The following is a 14215-nucleotide window of genomic DNA, read 5'->3' as shown; positions in this document are numbered from 1 at the left end:
AGTTAGTTGTAAGGTAAAGGTAAAGGTTCCTCTCGCACATATGTGCTAGTCGTTCCTGACTCTAGGGGGTGGTGCTCGTCTCCGTTTCAAAGCCGAAGAGCCAGCGCTGTCTGAACATGGTCATGTGGCCAGCATGACTTCCCACCAAAGGTGGCCCCTATTTTTCTACTTGCATTTTTTAACGTGCTTTCGAACTGCTAGGTTGGCAGAAGCTGGGAGATTTATCGGGAGCTCATTCCGTTACGCAGCACTAGGGATTCGAACTGCTGACCTTTCTGATCAAGAAGGTCAGCGTCTTAGCCACTGAGCCACCGTGTCCCCTGTTAGTTGTCCCGTTAGTTAGTTGTACCCCACCTTTATTATTTTTACAAATTGATCAACACAGAAAACATATCCAACACAAATTCCTCTTTATTTTCCCAACAACAAATGTGGGCTACATTAGGAGAGAGAGAGACTGGCCCAAGGTTGGCTTTGGACTAGAACTCACCATCTCCTGGTGATTGGCCCAAAGTCACCCAGTTGGCTTTGGTGTCTAAAACAGGACTAGAACTCCTAGTCTCCTGGTTTGTAGGCCAGCACCTTAACCACTAGACGAGACAGGCTCTCTAAGATGCCTCCGGTAGGACACGTTTCCTTTTATTACCTTGTCTTGATAAAAACTCCGCTTTCATTTCAACGTCAAACCTTTGTCTTCCCGCTTCCCATTTGGCTACAGCGCCTATTCCCCCCCCCATTATTTTTTTCCCCCTTTCCACTCCGGTTCACTGCGAGATTGGAAAGCGAACTGGTGTGGAAGAGAAGATTGTGGAAAGGTACATAATCTAAACATGTATTTTTTTTATTTTTTATTTTTTTCTCTCCCTCCTTTTTCTGGTTGCTGATGCCTCCCTGCTTAGTGGAGGCTTCAGGCAGTCCACTTGTCAATTTTTATTTGCGTCAAGTTTCATCCCAAATGAGTTGTTGGAAGTGCCAGAGGGAGCTGCCAGGACGTTACACATCTGGAGAAAACTCAAATTCTCTCTTTCTGAGCTTAGTCCTGGTTGTCGGGGGGCAGGTAGGTTGGTGGGAAGCAGGAGAAAGGTTTTTTGGGGGAAGGGGAAAACAACAAAAGAGCAAAGTTTTAAGTCCTCAAATTAGAGCGTTAGAACTAATTCCTCTGACCTGAATGTTGGCATGGTAGATATTTGTTTTTTTTTTTAAACAAATGCTTTATTTTGGCATCCTACCCTGAGCAAACAACTTATTTCCAACGCCAACGATTTTATTTCCACAATCTGGAGCTTGTTTTCCTGGCATGGAATCCACTTGTGCGTTGCCATCTTTACTTTATTTTATTTTTTCCCACTGCTGTAGGCTGATCCAACCTTCGCAAAAGAAGTTGAGGAGAAGGTGAACAGGTAGGTTGCTCCAAGATGATAAGGAGATTATTATTATTTTTCTCTCCCGAAGGAAACCTCTGTTTATTTTCCTGAATTTCTTACCCCAACTTTCTCTAATCTCCTCTCCTCCAGAGGTTTAGAAGTACAACCTTGAGGGCCTCAGGATTTTCATGCTATGATCCTTCTTCCCTCCTTCCCTCCCTCCCTTCCTTCCTTCCTCTCCTCCCTCTCCCTTTCTTTCTCCCTCTCCTCTCTTCCTCTATACTTCCTTCCTTCCACCCTCTGCCCTCCCTCCCATCTTTCTCCCTCCTTCCTTTCCTCCCCCCTCCCTCTCCTCCCTTTCTTTCTCCCTCTCCTCCCTTCCTCTCTTCCTTCCTTTGTGCCTCCCATCTTTCTCCTCCCTGCCTCTTCTCTCCCTCTCCCTCTTCCTCTCTCTCCTCCCTCTCCCTTTCTTTCCCCATCTCCTCTCTTCCTTTCTACTTCCTTCCTTCCACCTTCTGCCCTCCTTCCCATCTTCCCTTCCTTTCCTCCCATCATTCCTTCATCCCATCCTTCCCCCCTCCCTCCCATCTTCTTCCTTCCCTCCCTCCCATTTTCCTTCCTTTTTTCCAACCCATCTTGTCTGTCTCCCTCCCATCTTTCTCCTTCCTTCCTCCCTTTCCTCCTGTCCTCCCTCCGTCCCATCTCCTCCCTTCCTTCTTCCTTCCTTCTTTCTTTCCTTTCCCACCCATCTCCCTATCCAAAGCAATTCTGGGCAGCTTACTATGATTTAAGTTGTCATTTTGAGCAACCAAAAAACCCACTTTGGCTGCCCAGGCGCTTGGCATTTGAGAGAGAGGCCTTGTGGCATCACATCCATTAGAGATTTCCCGGCTCTGAAGTGATGAAAATTTCTCAGCTCTGACAGAATTGCACCTGAAGGGGAAACACGTCTTCTGCCCAAGAAGCATCCCAAGCCTGCTAGCCTATTCACCCTATACACAGAACCTGCTTTGATGTTGGGAGAGCGGAAAGCCTTACAGACGGGGATCCTTAGTTTTGTTCTGACCCAGCCATCCTTAAAAAGCAAGAAGCAGAGTCTGGATCCCTGCAAAGCCCCTTTTATTTACACGACTGTGAATTCCTTTCATTCACAGTCCACCAGGCTTGGCAAATAGTCTTTCAGAGGAATGTTTATCCACACGCACCTTATCTCATTTGGAGCACTGCCAGATAACTAGTTTCCAACTGTAGGGCAAGGCAACACTTGTCTCTTATAATCACAAAAAGAACTTTCCGCTCTTGAACTGACCAAAGGAACAAACTCCGGCGGGTCACAGCAAGTTTCAGATTTAGCTCAGTCAAGAATGTCCATCAATTTGACTCTGGGGTTACGAAGAAGTCAGAGTCAGAAAGAACAGCGTTTAGACTCCTGCGCAATTGGGCAGCGCAAGGAAGCATGATTAAAATGTAATATTCCCCCTGCCTCCAGGAATCGGGAATCGCATTGCAACATATCTAGAAGATGGCAGGCTAGGTCTCTCTTTTTTTAAAGTTTTTTTTTAATTTTTAGTCCCAGACACACATTTACAAGTATACATTTTCCTAGTTATTTTTCTGATCACATTTTAATACTTTTAAACATTCATTTTTCATATATATATATGATCGGGATTGCTTTGCTTACCATCCCATACACCTATTTTTTTTTTACCACCACTTTACTCTTCTTTCTTTTTCTTTTCTCCCTCCCTCCCTTCTCTACTTTCTTCTCCTCCTCCTCTCCTTTCTCTTTCTTTCTTCCCCTTCCTCTCCCCTACTCCTCTCTACCTCTTCCCCTTCATGCCCTCTGTCCTCCTCTTCCTACCCCCTCCCCATCTTCCACTCCTTTCCTCTTTCTTCTTCCCCTTCCTCTCCCCTACTCCTCTCTACCTCTTCCCCTTCATGCCGTCTGTCCTTCTCTTTCTCTCCCTTCCATCCTCCACTCCTTTCCTCTTTCTTCTTCCCCTCTCCTTCCCTCTCTTCAGGCAGTCTACAGTGAGGCTGCCTTGGCATCCAACCACTTGCTCTTTAAGCGTGCCTATTCTTAACTTCCCTGAGAAATCAATAAACACCCTGACTTAGTGTTTCTTGTTGAAAGAGGTTGGCTCTGCGCTTCTGCTCTTGACATTTTGGCGAGGCCTTGTGGCCCGGCCTCAGGAGAAACGGTCTAAATTCCATGTCATGCTTCAGAACACACCCGCTAGAATCTCTCCAGGAGACAGCTTAACACCCCCCCCTCCAAAATATATATATATGGGTGGATAAATAATTAAAAGAAATGAATTCACAGTTGACCTCTTTGAAGGAGAAACATCTAAGAAATTAAGAACTGAAGGACTTGGTTAAAAAAAAGTAAAAGTGAACAGCTTAGGGAAAGTTTATGTTGGACATTCCATAACAACACAGAATTTAGAAATGATACTGAATTATATTTGGGTTAGCAGAAATACCATCCCATAAACTGAGTTTTGAGATATACACCAACAACAATACAAAAAGAAAGGGAGAGAGGAGGAGAGAATGAAAGGAAGAGGAGGGAAAGAAGAAAGAAATAAGGAGAGGAGGATGGAAGGGAGAGAAAGAGAAGGAGAGAGGGTAGGAAGGGGAAGAGGAGGAGTAGGAGTAGGGGAGAGGTAAGGGAAGAAGGAAGAGGGAAGGAGAGGAGGATGGAAGGGAGAGAAAGAAGGAGACAGGGTAGGAAGGGGAAGAGTAGGAGGAGAGGTAAGGGAAGAAGAAAGGGAAAGGAGAGGAAGGAAGGAAGAGGTAAGGAGAGGAGGATGGGAGAGAAAGAGAAGGAGAGAGGGTAGGAAGGGAAGGGGAAAAGGAAGAGTAGGAGAAGGAGAAAGGGAAGGGAAGAAGGAAGGGAAAAGAGGAGGAAGGAAGAAAGTAGAGAAGGGAGGAAGGGAGAAAAGAAAGGGAAAATAAGGTGGTGTTACAACAGGTGGAAGGGATGGTAAATAAAGCAACCCAAACTGTATATTATAACCTATTAAATGAAATAATAAATGTATAAGAATGACAAGTGTAAAGAAGAACAAGAATCATGTTAAAATGGTATGTAAGAGAATACAATAAAAACATTCTTTGGAAAAAACAACACAGAATCTTTTTTAAAAAAATGAACACAAAAATTTAAAATCACAGGAGAATTGGCAAATCTCTCCCCACCCCCTCCCCCACTCCCAAGATGCTGATCATCTATGGAGATTCTCCGTCATCCAGGTCAGGTTGTCCCAAAGGTGCTTTTTTTCCCCCAAGAGGCCATTCTGGGTTTTTTCTTTGAAGACATTTCGCTTCTCATCCAAGAAGCTTCTTCAGCTCTGAGTGGAAGGTGGGGAATGGAAGGATTTATACTCCTTGGAATCATTTAGTTGTTAGCCTTCTTTTGGAGCAGTGATGGCAAACCTTTTCGGCACCGAGTGCCCAAACTGGAATGTGTGTGCATGCGCACTAAAGCGCCAGAGACCCAATTACCATCTGGGCAGTGTGCATGCGCATGCCAGCCAGCTGGTCTTCAGTTTTCCGGCATGCACATGCCTGGTTTTTGGCTGTTTTCTGGGCCAAAAACGATGTCAGGCCTGCAGGCATATTCCTTTTAGAATCTTTGGCCTGCCACACTTTCTATTATTTTTTCTATGCTGTTTCATTAGTGGGGAATTGGGAGGGGGAATAGTAAGGAGTAGAATTGTAGAATGTGTTGTTGTCAAAATAAAACATTCCTTTCTAGAAGCCCAAGGTCATCTTTTGTCTCCGCCACTCTGCACCTGACCGGAATTAGATGGGTGGAAATGCCAGTGTGGCAGAGGAAGAGTGGACCATGTGATGGACTTGTGGGTGTGGGGAGCAAGGTTTTGAACTTTCCACTGTGTGGAAAACCCAGGAAGCTTTCAGATTTGGGTTTTCACAGTTTGTACCAACGTGTCTCTCTTATTAAATTGAACTTTGAGGAAATCTCTGCCTTGAACTCTGATTTAATTCTGGATGATATTTGGAATGCTGACAAACCACCCAAAACCGGCCTGAAAAGGGCCTGGAATATGGCCTGAAAATGGCTCCCAAATGGCCTCTTTTGGGGATATTTTTCAGGCTATTTTCCGATGCTCCAGCACCCGTGAAGACCAGTTGGCAATGGCACATGTGCCCATAGAGGGGGCTCTGCATGCTGACACGCGTGTCATAGGTTCACCATCCTGGTTTTAGAGGGTCGTTGAGGCCACTTGGAGGTTTATCACTGTTCGGAGGGATACGATGTCATCTATCTCCTGACTACAACACAGGTAAATCTCCAAGTAGCCTTAATGATCCTCTAAAAGGGTGCAAATGTCCAGCTGTCTGCAAGGAATATAAATCCTTCCATTCCCCACCATTAGTCAGAGCTGAGGAAACTTCTTGGAGGAGAAGCAAAACGTCTTCAAAGACAAACCAGAAAGCCTAGTTGCCTCTTGAAAGAAAAAAGCACCTATGAGACAATAAGATGATGATTGATTACTGTTCACTGAGCTGGCCTACCTGCAAGAATTGATCCTTGGTAGGGACTTCCTACAGGTAATCTGGAATATCAATCCTCAATCTGATGGAATTCCATCTCTTTCTTAGTTATGGTGGCTAACGGGCAGAGATGGTGGGAGTTACAAGTAGTCCTTAAGTTATAGCCGTTCCTTTAATGACCATTTGAAGTCATGACGGCACTGAAACAGCCATGACTGGTCTTTGCGCTGAGGATCATGGCAGTATTTCCCACGATGACGTGATTAAAAATCTTGGCAACTGGCATGTACACATGACTGTTGCAGCCGTGCAATCTCCATTTGCAACTTTCCCACAAGCAAAGTGTATGGGGAAAGCTGGATTTGCTGAACAATGGCATGTTTTCTCTTGATGCCGTCAGAAAAAAGGTTGTAAATTGGAGCATGACTCACTTAAAGACCTCATGACTAGCAAAGAAAATTCTGGCCCCGATTGTGGTAGTAAGGGGAGGATGGCTTCTACCGGCCATCCATTGGAAGACGATTAACAAGCTGGATTTACTCTGTAGGTCCGATGGGGTCCACTTATTGCTGGAAGTCCCCCAGGAAGATCTTCACGCCATTATGAAAAACTGTTTTGCTGTGGTGAACAGTTCTGTATCTGAAGGGATGTCAGCTGCGATTTTAGAGGTAATTCTTCCTTACTTCCTGGTGGGGAGAACCGTGTTGAGCATTCCTCTTGGCAACCTGTGTTCTCTTCCTGTTGATGTTTCTCAAAACTCTTAAAAGATGTAGAAGATAGAATAATAAGAGTTGGAAGGGACCTTGCCGGTCTTCTAATCCAGCCCCCTGCTCAAACAGGAGACCTTATATCATTTCAGACGAATGGCTGGCCAATCTCTTCTTAAAAACCTCCAGATGAAGGCAAGTTGTTCCACTGGTTAATTGTCCTCACTGTTAGGAAGTTTCTCCTCAGTTCTAAGTTGCTTCTCTCCTTGATTAGTTTCCACCCGTTGCTTCTTGTCCTGCCTTCAGGTGCCTTGGAAAATAGGTTGACTCCCTCTTCTTTCTGGCAGCCCTTCAAATATTGGAAGACTGCTATTATGTCACCCCCTTAAATCTTCTCTTCGTTAGACTAAATATACCCTGTTCCTTCAAACATTCCTTGTATGGTTTAGCCTCCAAATCTTTTGTCATCTTTGTTGGTCTTCAAACAGACAAAGCTTTTTTTTTTTTTTTTTTTTTGGTCAAACAGACAAAGCTGTTTGAACTGTTTTGTGAAATTGACCAACAATGTTGAGTTTGCTCTCCCCTGTTTGGCCCACTGACTTGGATCCTCATGGAGACTGAGAATACAAGCACACACACACACACACACACACAGAGACAGACAGACAGACACACAGGGAGAGGGGGAGAGGGAGGGAGAGGAAGAGAGAGAGGGAGGGAGAGAGAGAAAGAAAGAAAAAGACCAAGATAGAAAGAGAAAGAAATGAGAAAAAGAAAGAAAGAGAAAGAGAAAAAAGAGGGAGAGAAAGAAAAAGAAAAAAAAGAAGGGGAGAAAGAAAGAAAAAGAGAAAAAAGAGAAAGATGAAGAGTAAGAAAGTGAGAGAAAAAGAGAGAGAAAAGAGAAAAAAAGAGGGAGAGAGAAAAAAAGAAAAAGAGAAAGAAAAAGAGAGGGAGAAAGAATGAAAGAGAAAGAAGAGAGAGAGAAAGAAAGAGATAAAAAGAGAGAGAAAGAAAGAGATAAAGAAAGAGAGAGACTGCAGAGGGGGAAACACAACTGAAAATTTTTGCTCTCTAATAAAACCCTCTGAATGAAGCCCACTGTTGTACTGTTTAAATCAACCCTATTATTAAAAGTCAGCTCTGATTTAGTCTGGCAATTACAAGCAAGAGAGGCCAATTCTCCTTGGCTGATTTATCGGCCTCTTCTTCCTCTGAATTGTGAAAAGGCTCACTGAACTGTGAACACCTCAAAGTTGGGGTGTCAAGAGAAAAGTTTTTAAAAACAAAAAGAAGAAGAAAGCAAGTCGCAGAAGAACATAAGTTTCCACTTCCCTTTTCACGATCTTCAAAAGGTCAGAAAATCTCTCTGGATTTCCTATCTGAAGAAGCTGGAAATCAAAATCAGGAAGGTTTGGACAAGGTTAAAACCCCTTTGGGCTCCCCTCCTCATTTTAAATGAGACCCTGAGGATTGGAAGCGCAGTTTGGAAAGGAAAATAATCGCGACCACCTCAGCAGCTCCAAAGATTCTCCCGTGTAAATTACAGGTGCAGGAAAAAAAAAAATCAATGGAAACCAGCTTTGAAATGCAATCCTTTCCTTCCTTCTGTTGGCGCTCCAAAGCCTTTTTTTAAAATTTTTATTTAGCCCGTTTATTGCTGGATGGTCTGACCTGAAATTGTAAAGTCTGGATTTTAGATGTTGCAGCGAGCCAACACAAGTTTCAGCTAGTTAACTTTTCTGGTTTATGTTGGCTGATCCAGGCAGGGTTTTCCGAAAGAGGAAAAATAGCCGAACAACCGAATAACAGAGTTGGAACGGACCTTGGAGGTCATCTAGTCCAACCCCCCACCCAAGCAGGAGACCCTACATCATTTCTGACAGATGGCAGTCCAGTCTCATCTTAAAAACCTCCAGTGATGGAGCACCCACGATTTCTGGTGGCAAGCAATTCCACTGCTTAATTGTCCTCACTGTTAGAAGTTTCTCCTTAAATTCCATGTTGCTTCTCTCTTTGATCAGTTTCCAACCATTATTTCTTGTCTGGTGCTTTGGAGAATAATTTCTGACAGATAGAAGTCCAGTCTCTTCTTGAAAGTCTCCAGTGATGAAGCTCCCACAACTTCTGTTCCACTGGTTGATTGTTCTCACTGTCAGGAAATTCCTCCTTATTTCCAGGTTGAATCTCTCCTTGATCAGTTTCCATCCATTATTCCTTGTCCTGCCTTCAGGTGCTTTGGAAAATAGCTTGACCCCCTCCTCTCTGTGGCAGCCTCTTGAATATTGGAACATATGCTCTGAGAACCAAGAGACAGCAAAGTTTAGAGAGTTTGGTTGGGAGGAAGAGAGTTAAGAGAAGAGCCCTCTTAACTCTCTTTCTCCCAACCAAACTCTCTAAACTTTGGCATCTCTTGGTCCTCCACAAGGCAGCCCCTCCCTTCTGGGGATTCCAGACTACATTCCACCACATCTGATAAATTTTGCAGAATTGTAGAGTTCCGTCCTTCTAATTTGGCCCTGGGATTTAATATTTGCTCAAGAGTTGAAGGAACAAGGAGGAGATAAATAACCGTACATCAACTGGAAGTGGTTTGCTTCTGAAAAGGGGGAACACCTTGTCAGCTGTCACATTCTAATGCATCCAAATTACAGGTATTTTTAATCACACAGTCACCTTGCTCAAGGAAAGGACAACTGCCTTAAAAGGCCCAGGCATTTAGGGTAGTAATTGCATACGGCATAATCCATTCAGGTAGGTTTGGTTGGTACAATGCCAAACATTCACCTCCTGCATTCGCCATCTGCCACCATAGTTCCTGCTGATGGAATAGCAGGATGTGGGCATGCATGTATGAAACAAAAGTTCAGCAGATGAGTTGGATACAGATACAGATTAACAGAGTTGGAAGGGATTGTTTAGGTCATCTAGTCCAACCCCCACCCAAGTACGAGACCTCAATCCTTCCATTGGATATAGAATAACAGAGTTGGGAGGGACCTTGTAGATCATCTAGTCCAACCCCCCTCCCAAGCAGGAGACCCTACATCATTTCTGACAGAAGGCAGTCTAGTATCTTCTTGAAAGCTTCCAGAGATGAAGCTCTCACAACTTCTGAACGCAACTCATTCCATTGAATATAGAATAACAGAGTTGGAAGGGACCATCTAGGCCAACCCCAGCCCAAGCAGGAGGCCCTATACCAATTCTGATAAATGGCAGTCCAGTCTCTTCTTGAAAGCTTCCACTGATGAAGCTCCCACAATCCCCGAAAGCACCTTCTGAATATAGCATAACAGTTGGAAGGGGACTTGGTGGTCATTTAGTCCAACCACCACCCACCCAAGCAGGAGATGCCACACCATTTCTGACAGAGGGCAGTCCAGTCTCTTCTTGAAAGCCTCCAGGGATGAAGCTCCCACAACTGCTGAAGGCCAATTAAATTAATGAATTAATCTTAATCTTTAAGTTCTCTTCTCCCCAAAAGACATAATAATTTCAGCTCCTACATTCTACTACAAGTAGCCCTCGAAGTTACAACAGCACTGGAAAAAAGTGACTTATGACCGGGTTTTTTTCACACGTATGACCTACAGCATCCCCATGGTCAAGTGATGAAAATTCGAATGCTTTGGCAACTGGCTCTTATTTGTGACCGTGGCAGTGTCCCAGGGTCATGTGATCAGCCTTTTTTGTGACTTCTTGACAAACAACATCAATGGGAAAGCCAGGTTCCCTTAACAACTAATTTAACCTACCTCAGTTATCTGCGAGGCCTCCGTTCTACCAGATGTGAGCCCTGTCTTTTCTGTGTTACAGGCAATGGATTTAAATGTCCTTGTGCTGGCAAGGGATATTCCAGGAAACGCTGCCGTAATTGCACACCAAACAACTGGATTATTATATACGACCCCAAAGGTAATGTTAAAATATGTGTAGATCTATCTGTCTTTCTATCGATCATCTATCATCTGTATCATCCATCCATCTATCTATCTATCTATCTATCTATCTATCTATCTATCTATCTATCTATCTATCTATCTATCTATCTATCTATCTATCTATCTATCATCTGTGTCATCTATCTGTTGGCAGGCCTGAAGATCCAATGACCAAGATGGCTTCCAGGCCATCAGATATACATCTGTATATCTATATCTATCCTATGTCTGTGTGTCTATCATACATCTGTCCATCCATCCATCCATCCATCCATCCATCCATCTATCTATCCATATCATTTGTATATCTTTATCATCTATCTGTATATCTACCTCTATCTATATCTATCTATCCATCCATCCAACCATATTATCTTAATATCTTTAACATCTATCTGTATATCTATTTCCATCTATCTGTCTGTCTGTCTCTGTATCCATCTGTCCATCCATCTATCCATCCATCCGTATCTTCTTTATATCTTTATCTGTACATATACCTCTATCTATCTATCTATCTATCTATCTATCTATCTATCTATCTATCTATCATCTATCTATCTATCTATCTATCTATCTATCTATCTATCTACCTACCTACCTACCTACCTACCTACCTACCTACCTACCTACCTACTGTATTATCTATGTCTGTGTCTATGTATGTATGTATGTATGTATGTATGTATGTATGTATGTATGTATTTTTGTATGTCTATCATCTCTCTATCTCTCTACCTACCTACCTACCTTATCTACCTACCTACCTATCTATTCTATCTCTGTTATCTCCTGACTGATGCTGGAGAGGAGAAAGAAATAATTTCATAGCAGGAGCTGTCCGTGACTCATGGTGCTGAAAGCCGACTTGGGGGTTAAGCTTTCAACCAGGACCTAATTCTGCCTCTCCTCCCCCCTGGGAAGCCCACAGGATGTGTCACCTCCCAGATAATTTATAGCTCCACTACCATAATGAAAACCTTGATCTTATTTGTGTTAAGCTTTTGAACCGTTTGTGGCACACAGGTCACAGCTGTGAAAGTTCCTAACCACAGCGATTTTAAGTCCTCTGAACGTAAGCTGCCGTGAAAGGTTCACCCCATCTCCTAATTAACCAGAGTGTGTTATTAAAACTCAGGAAGAAGGGTCCGGGGGGAGGGGAGGGAGGAATTATGGGGGAATTAATCCTGTTGATCCCATAAATTAGATTTCAGTTTCCCATCAATAATCAGGTACGTGCAATAACGCTATGCTTTTAAAGAATAAAAATGCGGACCCAGATTAAATAAAACCACCAAGTGGAAAATACATTTTCTCCTTAAGCCTATTTTTTTAAGCATGATGAATGCTGTTAAGTATAGCGAGGAAGTTCGATGTTCCGTTTTCATTAGTCTTTGATGGGAAAAAAAAATCAGAGAAAAATGTTGCGCTTAACATGTTCCTCTCTGTAGTTGTTTCCCTGCAGGGCTCAGGAATGAATCTTTTTTTTCTTATAAGTTACAGCAGGTTTTTCTTGAATCAGAACATTATTATTATGTTTTTAACATGTGCATGAGGTCCCAGGGGTGAAGACCAGAGAGAAAACAATATCTTACTTCAGGCTTTGAATTGGTTTTTTGTTTTGTTTTTTGGCAAATTGTCTTGAGAGTTGTGTTCCTTCTAATCTATCCTGTGATCAAAGTTGGTGTTGGGTAAGATGGTGAGGTTCTAGAACCTTTTGAGAATTTTAGGTGTGTGGGGGTATGATCAGTGTCCCCTCCCACCAAGATCCACTATTAACAGCTAAGAATTCTCTTGAGAGAGAAAGAGGGAGGGAGGGAGGGAGAGGAGAGGAGAAAGAGAGAGAGAAAAGGAAAAAGAAGGAAAAAAGAGAGAAAATGAGAGAGAGAAGGAGAGAAAGAGAGAAGAAAGAGAGACAAAGAGGAACAGAAAGAGAGAAAGAGAAGAAGAGAGTGGGAAAGAGGAGAGAAAAGGAGAAAGAAGAAAGAAAGAGAGAAAATGAAAGAGAAGGAGAGAAAGGGAGAAGAGAGAGAGACAAAGAGGAAGAGAAAGAGAAGAGAGAGAGAGAGAAAGAGGGGCAAAAGAAGAAAGATAAGGAGAGAGAAAGAGGAGGGAAAGAGAGAAGAGAGAGAAAGAGAAACAGGAGAGAAAGAAAAGGAGAAAAAGAAGGAGAGAGAGAGAAAAGGAGAGAGAAAGAGAGAGGAGAGAGAGAAAGAGAAGGAGAGAAAGAGAGAGAAGACAGACAGACAGAGACTTTGGTCTCTTTCCTTCTTTTCCTCCATTCTTTCATCAGCCAGAAGAAGTGGAAGAAATAACACCAATAAAGGAGAATATTTGTATCTCTGAGTTGAACTGAACTATGAGGGGCCCTTCGTGCTCTTTGAGCTTGCTTGTTCACCTGCAGATGTTCATGACCCAACCTAGTTACATCACAAGTGCTACAAGGGAGTGGGTGGGGTTTATGGATTAGAGGAGGAGGAAGAGGAGGACAAGGGGACGAAGCAGAGGAGGACTGTGAGGGTCTGTGGTGCTCTCTGAGCTTGGTTGTTTTCTTGCCTACATTTCATTACCCAACTAGGGAACACTACCAATGTTGCAGATGATGCAATGATGAGGTTACCTAGTTGGATTATCAAGAAAACCACTAATGTCAGAGAACACCAAGGATCCAACAAGTTGAACTGTTATTTTGGGTTTTGATAAACCATGTTGGGCAAATCTTCTGGTAGACCATGAGCCTGGCATCTGCTTCCTAATCTGGGGTACCCTTGAAAACAGGGTAGAGATATTTCTAAGGAACTTTTGAGAAGTACTGCTGTTATAAGTCATAGAACTATACTAATAATGGCCCACAACGTACCCTTCCTTTACAGGAATTTGTCCAGCTGGCCAAAACTTTGATGAAAGACCCAGTTTTGTACAGAGAGATTGTAAGAAAGGCCCATGAATATGTCCTGAAATACCATTCATGGGAGAAAGAAAGGAAGGTCTATCAGAACCTTGTTTTGAGACTTCATGAATGTTCTTGTACCAATCAACCATGAGTGGTCAACCAGGTTTTTTTCAATCTTAATCCTCTGATTTGTCTTCATTAATGTTATTACCGTTGGGATTTTGTAGGGTTTTGTACCATTAGTAGACTTCTACAGCCTGGCAGCCCTCCAGGAGCATAGGATTTATGTTCCCATAATCCCCTACCAGTCATTACCAAAGGACTATAGGAACTGAACTCAAACACATTACAGAACCCCAAGATGAAAAAAGAAATCCTAAATATGCAATCAATCTACCATTTATTGTTGACTGGAAACAGATTTTTATAGATTTTTTTGCATGAAGCATAAGAAATTGAACTTATGATTTGTGGTTGGGATGATCAGAAGGAATAGATTATAGTTATGCTGTAGCTCGTAGAGCAATGTGTAAATTTAGAATTGTTTTTATAACTGATGTAATAAAGAAAATTGGAAATTATTTCTATACATTTTTGTTCTCTTTGCTTTTCCACTTTTGTTTCTTTGATCTTTCCTTCCTTCCTTCCTTCCTTCCTTCCTTCCTTCCTTCCTTCCTTTCCTTCCTTTCCTACAGTTATGTTATAACCCACAGAGCAAGGGGTAAATTTAGAATTGTTCTTATAGCTGATGTAATATAAAGAATTGGAAGTTATTTCTATATA

General features: G+C 42.7%; 1 protein-coding gene across 3 annotated transcripts in view; it reads left to right on the top strand.

Moving 5' to 3' along the window:
- The window catches only part of GLT1D1 (glycosyltransferase 1 domain containing 1), a 40718-nt gene extending 26705 nt beyond the window's left edge, over positions 1 to 14013 (top strand). For all 3 annotated transcript variants that reach the window (XM_032229898.1, XM_032229897.1, XM_032229896.1), the window contains 4 exons: positions 1357 to 1400; positions 6439 to 6559; positions 10415 to 10513; positions 13413 to 14013. In XM_032229898.1, the coding sequence (XP_032085789.1) occupies positions 1357 to 1400; positions 6439 to 6559; positions 10415 to 10513; positions 13413 to 13583 (435 nt within the window). In that variant the 3' untranslated portion in view covers positions 13584 to 14013. The remainder of the gene's footprint in view (positions 1 to 1356; positions 1401 to 6438; positions 6560 to 10414; positions 10514 to 13412) is intronic.
- The last annotated feature ends 202 nt before the right edge of the window (positions 14014 to 14215 follow it).

The sequence above is a fragment of the Thamnophis elegans genome, chromosome 13, assembly GCF_009769535.1.
Source record: "Thamnophis elegans isolate rThaEle1 chromosome 13, rThaEle1.pri, whole genome shotgun sequence".
Lineage (NCBI taxonomy): Eukaryota > Metazoa > Chordata > Lepidosauria > Squamata > Colubridae > Thamnophis > Thamnophis elegans.
The sequence above is the reverse complement of the archived record's forward strand: the minus strand, read 5'-3'. Positions and strand labels throughout refer to the sequence as shown.